This window comes from Oryx dammah, unplaced genomic scaffold, assembly GCF_014754425.2.
Source record: "Oryx dammah isolate SB20612 unplaced genomic scaffold, SCBI_Odam_1.1 HiC_scaffold_2, whole genome shotgun sequence".
Taxonomy (NCBI): domain Eukaryota; kingdom Metazoa; phylum Chordata; class Mammalia; order Artiodactyla; family Bovidae; genus Oryx; species Oryx dammah.
In genome coordinates this window covers 157,022,808-157,039,796 of record NW_024070186.1, presented here as the reverse complement: position 1 = coordinate 157,039,796, position 16,989 = coordinate 157,022,808, and the positions used below count along the sequence as shown (strand labels likewise).

Genomic DNA, 16,989 nt, shown 5'->3' with positions numbered 1-16,989 from the left:
GTTGCGGCCTATATGCTCATCCTGGAACACTCTTTTGTAAAAGCCCTTAAACAAATGTCAATGATTAACTTTATGAATTATTCTCTGAGCACAGCTGCAGAAGGCTTTGTGCCTTCTCATGCTCCTCTCAAGAACAATAAGCACCTTAATATTCCTTTTCAGTCAACTCAGCCGAGGAGAGGAAAAAACAAGTCAGAATCACAAGGCCTAACTCCTTCATCCTGAGTCTGTGCCTGCAGGACAAAGAGAGGGGTTTGGGGCCATGCCTCCATTTTGTCAGTAATGCCTAACAGGGCTCCTGACACAATACCTTGACCACCTGATGCAAAGAACTGACTGAATGGAAAAGACCCTGATGTTAGGAAAGATTGAAGGCAGGAGGAGAAGGGGATGACAGAGGATGAGATGGTTGGATGGCATCACTGATTTGATGGATACAAGTTTGAGCAAGCTCTGGGAGTTGGTAATGGACAGGGAAGCCTGGCATGCTGCAGTCCATGGGGTCGCAGAGATTCGGACATGACTGAGTGACTGAACTGAACTGACTGCGCTGGAAACAATAAACATACCACTAAAGAGCTATGATTATCAGAAACAACTTTTAGTTTTTAAGTATCAGAAATGAGATAGAAACTATAAATGTTATGAGGAATAATACTAACTTATTACTTGACACAATTTAATAATATAAACTCCATGTTTAAAGAACTATGCAAAGAAAAGAAAAAAAATACACAAACATTTCTCTCATGTCTTATGTGTGAAACAATAAAACTTGTGTGGGGATACTGAAGATCTGAAAAAAGCAGAGAAATAAACTAGCTTGGCCGAATAGAACCATATACTGCTCAACTGCCATCTCTTCTGAGAGTTTTCCAGCACCATAAGATTCCCCCACTTGTATGCCTCAGGATGAGATGCCAAAGGTGAGCAGTGGGGTCCATGACATGGAGATGTGTGAATCCTAAACAAAAGTGTTATTGTGTGAATACTTAGTGATGATTTGTTATGCTTAGACAAGTGCTCTTTATATTATTTTGTGTTTATGACTGTGAGCTGGTAAAAGATCATAATAAAAAAATAATGAATGAAAGTAAAATATCAGTTTTATTCCATTGGAACAGTAATAACACCTAAACAAGTTTCTTAGAGTAATAAGATACACAGTGATCTTCACTAATAAGATACACAGTGATCTTCACTGATACATAATGTGAACAAAGGAAAAAAATCAAGCAAACAAACAGAAAAACCTCTCTTCCTGATATGGCTGATAAGTTTTTGAAAATATTTCAGAAACTATAAACCCTCCAAATCAAACAAATTTCATTGTCTTAACACAACTTGGTGAATTTGTCTTTTATAACTTTGTACCATTATGAGTACTGTGAATAGAATGATCTGTCCTTAGTAATTTTACAGAGCAATAACAATGCTGTCTGGTCTTGTCATTAAATTCCTATATGACATTTATTTTAAATACACTAAAATAACACAAGCTAATGATCTGACACATTCCTCCAAGTCTTATAAGTGAGTTACAAAAGAAAAATAAGCCAATAGGAAGAGTGATTTATTAACTGAAAATTATCTCTGATTAGTTAGAAATATATTACATACGTCTGGTGAAATGTGTATCTGATTTGACAGTTTCTCTTGCAACACTTTGCTTATTGCTCTTTTTTACATCTTTGTTTGGAAGGCTGTAGGACTGTATATTAAAACTCTGTACAATTATGAGTAAAGTGGATATAATAAACTGCCCTTTATTAGTTTTATACAGCAATAACAATGCTGCTTGGTCTTGTGTTTTAATTTATATATGGTGTTTTTTTTTAATACACTGAGTCACAACTAACAATAGGCTAACCGTCTTCCAAGTTTTATACGTGAATTACAAAAGAAAAAGAATAATTCAGAGCCAAAATGATTTTTTAAATTTAAATAACTCACTAATTGATCAGACAACATGGATATATTACATACCTGTGATCAAAATGTGCACCCTACTTGGGAAAAAAATTTCCTTTCTATCATTCTCCTTACTGCGTTTTTAACATCTTTGTTCTTAAGGCTGTAGATCAAAGGATGTAGCATAGGACTCACAAAGATATAAAAAACAGCTACAATTTTGCCCTGTTGTCTCAGAAGGGGGCCTCAGATACATGCAGAACAGTGTCCAATAAAAGGCAGTGACAGTTGTCAGGAGAGACCCACAGGTAGAGAAGGCCTTGTGTCTCCCTTCTGCAGAGTGGATATGCAGAATGGCTCTAAAGATGAAAATGTAGGAGATGAAGATGATGGTGAGAGAACACATGAGGTTGAAACCAGCAACTACAAACATGGCAGTCTCTTTGACATAAGTATCTGAGCAGGCCAGGACTAGGAGAGGTGGGTCCGCACAGTAAAAGTGGTTGATTTCATTGGGTCCACAGAAAGAGAGACGGAGCATCAGGATGGTCTGGGCAAGACCATTTACAAAGCCGTAAGAATAAGGAGCAGCAACAAGAGAAAGGCAGACACCTCGGGACATCTTGCTGCCATATAACAATGGTTTGCAGATGGCCACATAGCGATCATAAGCCATCACTGTGAGCATATAATAATCTGCAATCACCAAGGCAATGAAAAAGTGAAACTGTATAAAGCAGCCAAGGAAGGAAATGGCTTTCTTCTTGCATAAGAAATGAACCAGCATCTGAGGAGTGACAGTGGTGGCATAACAGAGATCTACAAAGGAGAGGTGGCTGAGGAAGAAGTACATTGGAGTCTGAAGCTTTGAGTCAGTTCTGATTAACAAAATCATGCTTACATTGCCAATGACTGTGATCAGGTAGATGACTAGGAAGACCACAAAAAGGACAGGCTGCAAGTCAGCTCGATCTGTCAGTCCAAGGAGGATAAACTCAGTCACCTCTGTATAGTTTTCCTTTAACATTGTGTTTGCTCAGCTCCCAATGAGATCTAATGTAAAGGAAATAAAAATGAATCTATCTTTCATCATTTTTCCATTGTTCACAAATTTAATCTGATGCCTACTCCTCTCAAACTTGTAAATACTTATGGAATAAAGAAATAATCTAACAGACATTCTTGGTAATCCAGTGGTTAATATTTCACCTTCCAATGCAGGGGATAAGAGTTTGATCCCCAGTTAGGGATCTAAGATGTCACATGCCTCTTGGCAAACATTATAAGAAATTTAGTAAAGACTTCAGAAATGGTCCATATCAAAAAAAATTTTTTTAAAGCAGAAATCACCTAGTAATCAAGCATTAATGTTTTCAATATTTAACTTTAAAAGTAGAGTTCCTTTCAGCTTCACTGGTGGCTCAAGTCGCTAAAGAATCTGCCTGCAATGTGGAAGACACTGGTTTGATCCCTGGTTGGGTAAGAGCCCATGAAAAAGGAAATGGAAACTCGCTCCAGTAACCTTGCCTGGAGAATTCCATGCACAGAGGATCCTGGCGGGCTACAGTCCATCAGGTCATAAATGCTTGCTTGGACATGACTGAGTGACTAACAACAAAAGGAAAGAGAGGTCCTTTGCATAAAAACAGTCATATTTTCAATTTTTTTTTTTTACATTTCTTTTCATAGTTGAAGCTTTTATCTTTCCTAAAAATCATTATCATTAATTGGTCACTTTCAATTCCTTTAATCATTACTTTTATTTGAAATTATAATCATTTGTTTTCAGTATAATTTTTATGTTGTAATGAAGTTTTTAAAAAATATGTGTATTTTAAAATACATACATCAGATATATGTATAACTGATTAATTTTGCTGTCTACCTGTAATAACACAACACTGTAAATCAACCCTATGTAAATAAAAAGTTTTTTTTTAAGAAAAAAAAGTAATTGAAATATTTACTCACAATGGAATGATTGTTTTAATTCTCTTTCTTCAATTTATTTTTTAATTTTAGGAAAATTGTTTTATAATATTGTGTTGGTTTCTGCCGTACAATGCAGATTAGTCATAATTATACATATATCCCGTCTCCTCTCCCCATCCCACACTTCTAGGCACAGTGGAATGAATTTAAGGTGTAGAATAAATAGATCTTATAGAACCAGTGTCTGTCTATCTGCCACTCTAACCTCAAGGTCATTTTCAACCTAGTCCCTCACCCTGTGTTACATGTTCATTTTATCTACTCCTGCCTACCTCCAGAGGCCCTCACATCAACAAATTTTGCTTAATTTTTAAAGACATCTCTGGATATACTTAGATTATTATATTACAGCCAATTATTGAGGGCAAAAATTGGTTCATGGGACATAAAATAAATAAGTGATTTTCTATGAAAACAGACAAGCATATAGTATATAGATAGTATGAGTGTATTTTTATACATATCAGTTTAGTTCAGTTCAGTTGCTCAGTCATGTCCGACTCTTTGTGACCCCATGAATCACAGCACGCCAGGCATCCCTGTCCATCACCAACTCCTGGAGTTCACTCAGACTCATGGCCATCAAGTCAGTGATGCCATCCAGCCATCTCATCCTCGGTCATCTCCTTCTCCTCCTGCCCCCAATCCCTCCCAGCATCAGAGTCTTTTCCAGTGAGTCAACTCTTCGCATGAGGTGGCCAAAGTACTGGAGTTTCAGCTTTAGCATCATTCCTTCCAAAGAAATCCCAGGGCTGATCTCCTTCAGAATGGACTGGTTGGATCTCCTTGCAGTCCAAGGGACTCTCAAGTGGTATCAAATATTAAAGGACAGAGTGATTAGGGGAAATAATGTATCAAAAATTTCATTTGGGTGGAGGAGACAATTACTTAAAATGATTGACAGACATGTCCCCAAACCATAATGATTTTGTTGTAACTCTACCTCATTTTAACTCTTGCAGAGAATAAGAGTAAACTTTATGACAAGAATTCAACTTTCTTAAATCATGTAAAAGATCACACTGATAATAAAATAATCGTATTACCTATAAAACTGAGACAGTAGGTAAAGAAATCACAAAATTGAATTCTCAAATTTTGTGCATGATAAAGGAGACCATGAAGGCTATACTCAAAAAAATCTACACTTTCCTTCAATAGCAAATAACCAGGTATGTCATTGTTATAAGACTCATTAATAGCTACAAGGTTAGGGATGGACATGGGTCACATGTAATGCCCTTTGTAAATGAACCACTCCTGCTTTCTTACCCATTTGAACTATTTCATTATCTACTTGAGATATTTGAACTATTACCCAGGGTGATAAAATGCAAGGCAAGTCATTTAAATCTATGAAACCACAATCGTTTGGTTTTTCTAAATTCTTAAGATTAGAGTTATAGTCATAATAAGCAAACATTCTTTGTTTCTGGTTTGTGTCTTTAAGGTTTGTATTTATTCAATCATCAGTCAAGATATTTAACATCTCCATTCAATTTTTACTGCATGGAAATGAGGCAGTGCAAGCAATGAACATTTAAGATCATTTACCTCAGTACTTTACAGTCATGATCTTTCTTTTCAAAAACAGAACACAATATCCTACATGATTGGGCAAGAAAAACTCAGAAGTGGACAGAAATGGCCTTGGGGACTAATGAGCTTTGTGCTCTTGACAATCATACTTACCTTGAGGCTCTGTGACCTATGATCTATAGCTTTTTCCAATATGATACCCCTTCACGGTACAGTAATAAAATTTTGTACTATGAGAAAAATAGAAGAATTTAAGCCTGATCAGTTTTTTTTAAATCTGTATGTTAATGAAGGTTGCAATTTTCACCTAATGAAATCTTGCACTTACCTCTCCATGAGGCAAGTGTCGAAAACAACCAACCTAATACTTAAAAATGACTATTGAACCTGAGTCATGTTTTAACATTTCTCAAAGTGAATTGTGTCTTATATTTGATGTGTGTGTTTATGATACCCCTTTTAGGGGGAAACCTATCACCTTCATCAGGTGAAACTTAGTGGCAATTAGAGAGGCAGTATCTAATCACACTAGGACTACAGCTTTGACTAAGTCAATGAAACTAAGCCACGCCTGCGGGGCAACCCAAGACAGGAGGGTCATGGTGGAGAGGTATGACAGAATGTGGTCCACTGGAGAAGGGAATGGCAAACCACTTCAGTATTCTTGCCTTGAGAACCCCATGAACAGTATGAAAAGACAAAATGATAGGATACTGAAAGAGGAACTCCCCAGGTCAGTAGGTGCCCAATATGCTACTGGAGATCAGTGGAGAAATAACTCTAGAAAGAATGAAGGGATAGAGCCAAAGCAAAAACAATACCCAGCTGTGGATGTGACAGGTGATAGAAGCAAGGTTCAAACCTAGATAGCATATTCAAAAGCAGAGAAAAAAAAAAAAAGAAGCAAGGTTCAATTCTGTAAAGAGCAATATTGCATAGGAATCTGGAATATCAGGTCCATGAATCAAGGCAAATTGGAAGTGATCAAACGAGATGGCAAGAGTGAACGTCAACATTCTAGTAATCCGTGAACTAAAATGGACTGGAATGGGTGAATTTAACTCAGATGACCATTATATCTACTACTGCGGAAAGGAATCCCTCAGAAGAAATGGAGCAGCCATCATGGTCAAGAAAAGAGTTTGAAATGCAGTACTTGGATGCAGTCTGAAAAATGACAGAATGATCTCTGTTCGTTTACAAGGCAAACCATTCAATATCACAGTTATCCAAGTCTATGCCCCAACCAGTAACTCTGAAGAAGCTGAAGTTGAGCGGTTCTCTGAAGACCTACAAGACCTTTTAGAACTAACACCCCAAAAAGATGTCCTTTTCATTATAGGGGACTGGAATGCAAAAGGAGGAAGTCAAGAAACACCTGGAGTAACAGGCAAATTTGGCCTTGGAATGCAGAATGAAGCAAGGCAAAGACTAATAGAGTTTTGCCAAGAAAATGCACTTGTCATAGCAAACACCCTCTTCCAACAACACAAGAGAAGACTGCACATGGACATCACCACATGGTCAACATCGAAATCAGATTGATTATATTCTTTGCAGCCAAAGATGGAGAAGCTCTATACAGTCAACAAAAACAAGACCAGGATCTGACTGTGGCTCACATCATGAACACCTTAATGCCAAATTCAGACTTAAATTGAAGAAAGTAGGGAAAACCGCTAGACCATTCAGGTATGACCTAAATCAAATCCCTTATGATTATACAGTGGAAGTGAGAAATAGATTTAAGGGCCTAGATCTGATAGATAGAGTGCCTGATGAACTATGGACTGAGGTTCGTGACATTGTATAGGAGACAGGGATCGAGACCATCCCCATGGAAAAGAAATGCAAAAAAGCAAAATGGCTGTCTGGGGAGGCCTTACAAATAGCTGTGAAAAGAAGAGAGGCAAAAAGCAAAGGAGAAAAGGAAAGGTATAAGCATGTGAATGCAGAGTTCTAAAGAATAGCAAGAAGAGATAAGAAAGCCTTCTTCAGCGATCAATACAAAGAAATAGAAGAAAAGAACAGAATGGGAAAGACCAAACATCTCTTCAAGAAAATTAGAGATACCAAGGGAACATTTCATGCAAAGATGGGCTCGATAAAGGACAGAAATGGTATGGACCTAACAGAAGCAGAAGATATTAAGAAGAGGTGGCAAGAATACACAGAAGAACTGTACAAAAAAGAGCTTCATGACCCAGATAATCACGATGGTGTGATCACTCATCTAGAGCCAGACATCCTGGAATGTGAAGTCAAGTGGGCCTTAGAAAGCATCACTACGAACAAAGCTAGTGGAGGTAATGAAATTCCAGTTGAGCTATTTCAAGTCCTGAAAGCTGATGCTGTTAAAGTGCTACACTCAATATGCCAGCAGATTTGGAAATCTCAGCAGTGGCCACAGGACTGGAAAAGGTCAGTTTTCATTCCAATTCCAAAGAAAGGCAATGCCAAAGAATGCTCAAACTACTGCACAATTGCACTCATGTCACATGCTAGTAAAGTAATGCTCAAAATTCTCCAAGCCAGGCTTCAGCAGTACGTGAACCGTGAACTTCCAGATGTTCAAGCTGGTTTTAGAAAAGGCAGAGGAACCAGAGATCAAATTGCCAACATCCACTGGATCATGGAAAAAGCAGGAGAGTTCCAGAAAAACATTTATTTCTGCTTTATTGACTATGCCAAAGCCTTTGATTGTGAATCACAATAAACTGTGGAAAATTCTGAAAGAGATGGGAATCCCAGACCACCTGACCTGCCTCTTGAGAAATCTGTATGCAAGTCAGGAAGCAACAGTTAGGACTGGACATGGAACAACAGACTGGTTCCAAATAGGAAAAGCGGTACATCAAGGCTGTATGTTGTCACCCTGCTTATTTAACTTCTATGCAGAGTACATCATGAGAAACGCTGGGTTGGAAGAAACACTGCTGAAATCAAGATTGCTGGGAGAAATATCAATAACCTCAGATATGCAGATGACACCACCCTTATGGCAGAAAGTGAAGAGGAGCGAAAAAGCCTCTTGATCAAAGTGAAAGAGGAGAGTGAAAAAGTTGGCTTAAAGCTCAACATTCAGAAAATGAAGATCATGGCATCTGGTCCCATCACTTCATGGGAAATAGATGGGGAAACAGTGGAAACAGTGTCAGACTTTATTTTTTGGGTCTCCAAAATCACTGTAGATTGTGACTGCAGCCATGAAATTAAAAGACACTTACTCCTTGGAAGAAAAGTTATGACCAACCTAGATAGCATATTGAAAAGCAGAGACATTACTTTGCTGACTAAGCTCCATCTAGTCAAGGTTATTGTTTTTCCAGTAGTCATGTATGGATGTGAGCGTTGGAGTGTGAAGAAGGCTGAGCACTGAAGAATTGATGCTTTTGAACTGTGATGTTGGAGAAGACTCTTGAGACTCCCTTGGACTGCAAGGAGATCCAACCAGCCCATTCTGAAGGAGATTAGCCCTGGGATTTCTTTGGAAGGAATGATGCTAAAGCTGAAACTCCAGTACTTTGTCCACCTCATGCGAAGAGTTGACTCATTGGAAAAGACTCTGATGCTGGGAGGGATTGGGGGCAGGAGGAGAAGGGGACGACAGAGGATGAGATGGCTGCATGGCATCACTGACTCGATGGACGTGAGTCTGAGCGAACTCTGGGAGATGGTGATGGACAGGGAGGCCTGGCATGGTGCGATTCATGGGGTCGCAAAGAGTCGGACAGCACTGAGCGACTGAACTGAACTGAACTGACAGAAGAAACTGGGCTTCCCTGTGGCTCAGTTGGTAAAGAATCTGACTGCAGTGTAGGAGGCACAGGTTGAAACCCTGGATTGGGAAGATCCTCTGGAGGGACTGTCTACCCACTCTAGTATTCTTGCCTGGAGGATCCCATGGGCAGAGAAACCTGGTGAGTTATAGTCCATGGGGTACCAACTAATTGTACATGACTGAGTGACTTTCCCATTTTTTTTCACTTTTATGCCAGAAGGGACTCAATAAACAGTAATTACTTTGGTGATAATCTATATAGCACTACTTCTTCTTTTACCCACCTTATAGAGAAAAAGAAAAAAAAATAACTATTTAAAAAGAAATTTGTCTGACATAAAATAATAATGATTTTCACACAGTGGAAATCTTCAATCATTCTTCATTTTCAGTGAAGAATGTTTCTCCCATTGTATTTATTCTAAATATGTACTGCTCTTTTCAATAATCAGAGGTTAAAATGTCTGCCTGCAATGGGGGAGACCTGGGTTCATTCCCTGGGTCGGGAAGATCCCCTGGAGAAGGAAATGGCAACCCACTGCAGTATTCTTGCCTGGAGAATCCCATGGACAGAGGAGCCTGGTGGGCTACAGTCCCCAGGGTCGCAAAGTTTGGACACGACTGAGTGGCTTCACTTTCTTTCTTTCTTTTCAATATATCCCAGAAAAGCCCATTTTTTGGGGGGAGGGGGGCTTCCCTAGTAGCTCAGTTGGTAAAGAATCCACCTGCAATGTGGGAGACCACAGTTCAATTTCTGGGTCAGGAATATCTGCTGGAGAAGTGATAGGCTAGCCATGCCAGTATTCTTGGGCTTTCCTCATGGCTCAGCTGGTAAAGAATCTGCCTGCAATGCAGGAGGCCTGGGTTTAATCCCTGGGTCAGGAAGATCCCCTGGAGAATGGAATGGCTACCCATTCCAGTATTCTGACCTGGAGAATTCTGTGGACTGTATAGTCCATGGGGTCGCAAAGAGTTAGACATGACTGTGTAACTTTCACTTCACTTTTCAATATAAACTCAGAAATTTTATTAAAATTTATTTAAGAAATTGTTAAAAAAATTGCTAATGGATGAGAATACATTTCAGGTCATAATTTTATTCTATTTGATTAAAATATTTATTTCTAGATTTCACAATATATTTTAACAATACCTAGCCTTACCTGTGAAAGAAGAGTGATTTCTCAGTGACAGCATGGGAGTGAAGAACCTGAGGAGTTTATACCAGAATTGCCACGGAGGGACCAAATCCCTAGGACTGAACTCTTTCTCAGAGGAAATCATTTAGATTATAAACAACCACAAGTGTTTTACTCTTTTTTTAAAATATAAATTTATTTATTTTAATTGGAGGTTAATTACTTTACAATATTGTATTGGTTTTGCCATACATCAACATGAATCTGCCACAGGTATACACGTGTTCCCCATCCTGAACGCCCCCCCATCTCCTTTCTCCCCATACCCTCTCTCTGGGTCGTCTCAGTGCACCTGCCCTAAGCATCCAGTATCATGCATCAAACCTGGACTGGCGATTCATTTCATATATGATATTAAACATGTTTCAATGCCATTCTCCCAAATCATCCCACCCTCTCCCTCTCCCACAGAGTCCAAAAGACTATTCTATAGACAACCACAAGTGTTTTACTTTTTTTATAATCTTAAGTCCACTGAGAACATAACTTCTCGTCTCTCCACAATATCATCAGGGAATCAAATCTCCTGAAATGGTGAAGCAATAAGATTCATTTTGTTCTAGTACAACTTATGTCTCAATGTCTTGGTATTTTGAAACATAACTTGTGGGAAATATTAAACTCTCCTGTTTACAACATACAAGATAGAAGAGTGCATGACAGAGGAAAATCATTGGATCATCAGACAACATTTGTTGCATTAGAACTACTTACTTCCTGATTCTGAATCCATTCTTTATATTTTAAATAGTATAATAATAAATGCATAGCACAGGGAACACTGTGGATATATAGATAATACAAACGTGCTGGTAATTCTTCCTTTGTCAGCCTAGCTCATTTAGACTTATTATCATTTTTATCAACTTTTTTTTTTGGTCCATTTGGAGTTTATTCTTTAGATTCCATCAACAGAGCTCCTTTGATGTCTAGTTTCCATCAGAGTTTGGCCAATGGGAGAAACCAAGAGCATAACACAAGTGAGAGGGAGGGGAAAAAAAATCAAATTTCCCTTTAATTATCTCCCAGTTTCACAGGGAAGTGCTAGGGTGGCTGCATCTTTCCAAGGAAAATTTTGGCTGAGGCTTGTGTTGAGAAGGTAGCAGGGGACATTCTTCCTGGATCTAGTTTCGCTGGACTCCTGACTGTAGCCCTTGTGTTCGCTGCTTTAGGACGGGGATGAAACTGCTTTCTGAACTTACCCTCCAGGCACTTCAACTTCTTGGATTGACTTCAACACTGCCTGTGTTCTCTTTATTAAATTCTTTCCATTGAATCCTCTTCAGTTAAACCATCTGAGTAGAATTCTGTTTTGTGTTATGTCCCTGACTTAGAACAGACTTCACAAGATAGTTAATAAATGTTGCAGTGGAAGACACATTTCTGGCTTTATCATTGCTGGATACTACAGAGGCCACTGAATCACCATAATGGATCACTGGCAGACTCACACAGGAGGCAGAGATTAACATTACTAGCATTATTGTGATTAAATTGGATTCCAAATGTGGCTTAGCCATGCTTTTCTGCCACTTTCTTGAGGACTGGAATCACCCAGACATAGCAGAGCAGTGAGATAACTCTTGTTTCTTCCTCCCCTTTCCAGAGCCATGACAAAGCACCATGTCTGATTGAGGAGAGACATGGATATCAGTCACACGAAGGGCATTTTGTATTGATGGTGAGGTGCCTGTAATGATATTTTCCATAATGTTATCAATCTCCATTTACCTTACCAGGAAAAGTTCATGGGAGTCTATGGAGAAGATCTGAAGTGTCCTTCAATATAACCACTGCTTTTACACTTGCTTCCATTCATCTTTGACTCCAAATAAAGATACTGTACCACCATACTCTATACAGTTCAGTACAGCAATAGAGCATTATGTTACCAAAATAAAACAGATAGAGAGAAAAAAAATATATTGTGTGATATCACATATATGTGGATTGTAAAAAAATGCAACAGACTTGTGAATTAAACAAAAAAGAAGCAACCCACAGATACAGAGGCAAAACCAGTGGTTACCGATGGGGCAAGGGAAGCAGGGGAATGTAATATTGTGTTGTGGGGGAGGGAGGAGTTGTTATGGGAATATAAGAAGTCATGTGTATGAAACTTGAAATTTTTAAAGTACTACAGAATTTAAAGAATCTTTCACTCAATAAAAAATATAACACAATTCACATAATATCTATGGAATTCTCCAGGCAAAAATACTGTAGTGGGTTGCCATTTCCTTCTCCTTTTACATATGCATATATATAGGGGTGTGTGTGTGTAAAAATGCTATATGTGATCATCCTTTGGAGCTTGTAGGTATATGTGTATGCACACATTTCATGCAAAGCACTGCAAAAAATCATAAATGAAATGCTCCCTCAAACACAAATATTTCACTTCATTGAGAGGGTGATTCATTTCTACCTATGAGTTTCCTATCTTCACTGGAGAACAGGAGTTGGCACTGAGTTACAGGTGCTATGAAAAGGGGTGTTTGGGAGGAAATACTCTGAAAACAGTGTATAACAGCATCAGGATGGTTTAGAAAAATTTTCAAGATCTTTAACACACAAGAAACCCAAAAGAAAGAATAAGTGATGAATACTGGAACAGAGCAAAATGGAAAGATAAAGATCAAGACATGGAAATTTCAAATGCATAAAGATGTGGCAGGAAACTGAAATAGAGAAGTTCATTTGCAGAATTCATTTATTACATGTCACTTGATGATTGCTTGTGGGAGTAAAAATGGCCTTGACTCACAAGCTCAGTGACTTGTGTGAGATCCAGACATATCCCAACTGAAGCAGAGTAGAAGTACTGATAAGTGGAGAGAGAGAGAGAAAAAAAAAAAAGGCCTAGTTAGAGAATGTGTTTACAGAGAAAGACAAATCACAGTTGACTTGGCTGCCTGGTCAGACTAGAGTGAAGATGAGTATATTCTGAACAAAGTACTTATGTATTTACTAGTGCACAGCCAAGAAGAGCCTCTTCTCATGGTGGAGTAGCTCAAGGACGGTAGAAGGGTACCAACTGTTAAACCTGGAACTAGGACATTATATGGTCTTCGCTGGTGGTTCAGATGGTAAAGAATCTGCTTGCAATGCAGGAGACCCGTGTTCAATTCCTGGGTTGGAAAGATCCCTGGGAGAAGGGAATGGCAACCCACTCCAGTGTTCTTGCCTGGAGAATCCCCATGGACAGAGGATCCTGGTGGGCTACACTATAGACAGAATCCTGTACAAAAGAAAATTTACTCACTGTTCAAAAACTATCAAGCATATTAAGACAATGAGAGCAGAGCATAACAACCAATCTAAGGAGCTTCTGAGAACAGAATCCTGTTAACTGCACGAGTTGTATGTGCCTGAATCCTACCATTCTTACAACACAGAGGTCAGGAGAGCTGCCAGTGTAGGGTATGGAAGGAACATGAGCGCTTCCTAAACCCCACAAAAAATGGAAAAGATTAAGGATAGATGTGCCCCAAAGCGAGAGTCAGTACTTGCGCAGTGTGTGTGCTCAGTTGCTCAGTTGGGTCTGGCTCTTTGTGCCCCGTGGACTGTAGCTGATAGGCTCCTCTGTCCATGAGAGTTTTAGTTGCAAGAATACTGGAGTGCATTGCCATTTACTCCTTCAGGTAAGTGCTTGTGAGATTGTCTTAAATGGGAATCTACCTGTCTAAATGAACTTTGTAGGGCATTCACTTACAAATGAATGAGAAAACAAATTAGTCCAAGAAAAGAGCAGTAAAGATAAACTTTTAGCAAGAATTCACTGTAAGAATGGTTCTCAAGCTTACTCTGCCTTTTTTTTTTTTTTGCTTCATATTGTTTTATATCTCATGAAAGACTATGAAAGGGTATTAAAACAATGTATCTTCATTAAAATAAAGCATCCACACCCAATCTTAATAAGAAATCAAAATCAATATGCAAGTGGTTCTTAGGTTGTCCGTCTCTAATGATAAGATCTCTTGTACTAAGATCAGGTCCATCCTACTCCTGAGGACATGTCTTTACATTTGTGTGGGGGAGCAGAATGTTTGCCTTTCTTGGTTCTTGTGCAGTAGTGATAGCTCTATCATATAGTGTTCAGAAAGATCAGTAGAAATGTCACTAACTATATTTTCCAGGAACTTAGCTGAATTTGACACTGACATGGAAAACAAAAAGGATTGCATGTACTTATTTTGAGCAAAGTGCAAATTTTGGGAATCAGATTGAGACTTTGCTAAAATTTCCTTTCAACTGAAAATAGAAATTAGAAGCACAGAGTTTTACTTCTGGCTTGCATGTACACTTGGTTTCTTTACCCCTGATTAAGAGAGTTCATTAACCCTCTCTAAGCTGAGAAACATAACCACATTTCTAGCAGGATATGGGAGGTGGGGACCCATTCTTAAAGCAAATCTCAGAAGGAATTAGCAGCACTAGCCATTTACTGGAACACCTGGGTCAGAAAGTGCATCATACTCCTCAGGCTTATTCTCCATAATTTCAAATCACTATTTGCCCTAAGAGATGTATTCAGTCACACAAAAAATATCAACTTGAAATTTTGATGAGTGTTTGATTTGATATATTTTCCTTTTCTTTTAAACTGAAACTGCTTCCTCTCCAAAATCAAGAGCTCGTATCTTATCCTTCCTGATATACATGTATGTCTTGGGCAGGTCAGGCATGAATAGGACTTTGAAACAGACTAGTTGATTGACAAACACTTTTACTGTAGATAATCTCACTGATGCCTCAAAACAACCCAAACTCTTGAAGTTTCAGCTAAACTGAAACAGAGGTTCCTGTAAAGGAACAGTCAATTTCTAACTCATCTGTGCCACGTGGCTAGTATGTGTCAGGGTAGGATTTGAATTCCTGACTTCACAAACCTAGTTGACTGCTTTTTCAGCCATAGGTCGTTTCCATACCTTAACCTGAAGACATAGTTTGTCCTTTCTTCCCTCATTTTTTGTTTGTTTTTTTTTTTTTACATGTTCCTTTAGCTTTCCCTGTGTCAGTGCTTTCCTGGTTCTCATTGGATTTAGGTTGGTCATGGCACTAACTGAAAGGTGCAAGTTGAAAATTTTCAAAAGACACTTTCTGTGCCTCCACAGAGATTGACCTCCATCCTCCATGCTGTCTTAACTCTCTGCCCCATCCTTGGCTGAAACAGTCTGTTTTCATTACTTGTTAATATTGCTGTGGTCAGAACCAGATTTCAAACCCTTTTGAGTAGAGATGCGATTTCCACAGCTATCCTTGGAGATAACAGTTGAGAACAAATATGTGCTAAGTAATTCAAGAGTAGGCAATGTATATTTAATTCAATGACTGTACAATAATTCTTATTTTTCCCCTCAGGCCAATCTGTATTTAATTGAACGCATTATCTCACCTCTCAAAACTGAAAGTTTACAGGGAGAGGATGTGGGATGTGTAACTAACTCATTTAAAAACCGTAGGAAGAAAACAGTATGGGAGTCGTTATTTATAGGTAGCATTAACAATATTTATATGTAACTTTGAGTACATCCCATGTGCCAGCATTAGACTTAGTATTACACAACCATTAACTCAATTAATCCTCACAAAGACTGTGGGTGCTTAGTATTAGTACCTTCATTTTACAGATGGGAAACTGAAGCAAGTAGAGATTAATAAACTTTCCCTGGAACCTACAGTTAATAAATTGTGAGGCTGGGATCAGACTATTAGTATTTTATAACATATTGCTTAGGAAAGAAATGTAACAAATTCGCCCAATGCTACACATTCTCTGGGTAAAATGGCATTCCCTTACCCATTAATCCACTCATTCATCCATGCATATAGTTAACAAGGGGGCTTCCCTGGTGGCTCAGAGGATAAAGCATCTGCCTGCAATGCAGGAGACCTGGGTTTGATTCCTGGGTTGGGAAGATCCCCTGGAGAAGGAAATGGCAACCCACTCCAGTATTCTTGCCTGGAGAATCCCATGGGCATAGGAGCCTGGCAGGCTACAGTCCATGGGTCGCAAAGAGTTGGACACGACTGAGCAGTCAATGGTATAGTTAACAAATACTCAGAGAAAATTATCTGTTTGCCACTGTATAGTCAATGAAGAAAGTGTCAGAAAAAGACAAAAGATGATTTTTGTCCTTCAAATGCTTCTGTTTCATGGTGGGAGTGAAGAGGCATTGAAGTTGCACAATCAGAATTATATATCTAAGAATGAGTGAAAATCATGTTGGAAACTGGAAGGGAGTAGATTTTCAGTGCTCAAAGAACTGTAATGCATAGGGCATAGTGATATTTTATTAACTCAAATGATATATATTCAGAACAACTACATTCTAGGTTTGGGGATAAAGTCTGACTTTAAATATGTGAGCAAAGTTAGATGTGGTTTATTGACCTGGTCCTCACGAAGTTGAGAATATTGATGATAATATATGAGTCAATCACACTGATAATATCAAAACAGCAGTTGCAAAATTTATCTGAATTAAAGTTATATGATATTGTGAGAATATATCCTAAGAGAATATAACTTTAAGAAATCAGCCACAGAGGCACTGAAAATAC

At 38.6% G+C, this 16,989-nt stretch overlaps 1 protein-coding gene and 1 pseudogene across 1 annotated transcript; both read right to left on the bottom strand.

Moving 5' to 3' along the window:
• The window catches only part of LOC120882208, a 933,819-nt pseudogene that overhangs the window by 156,602 nt on the left and 760,228 nt on the right, over positions 1-16,989 (bottom strand).
• Positions 2,069-2,938, bottom strand: LOC120854708 (olfactory receptor 1030-like). Its single transcript, XM_040228944.1, has one exon. It carries the CDS (start codon positions 2,936-2,938, stop codon positions 2,069-2,071), a length of 870 nt encoding a protein of 289 aa, XP_040084878.1.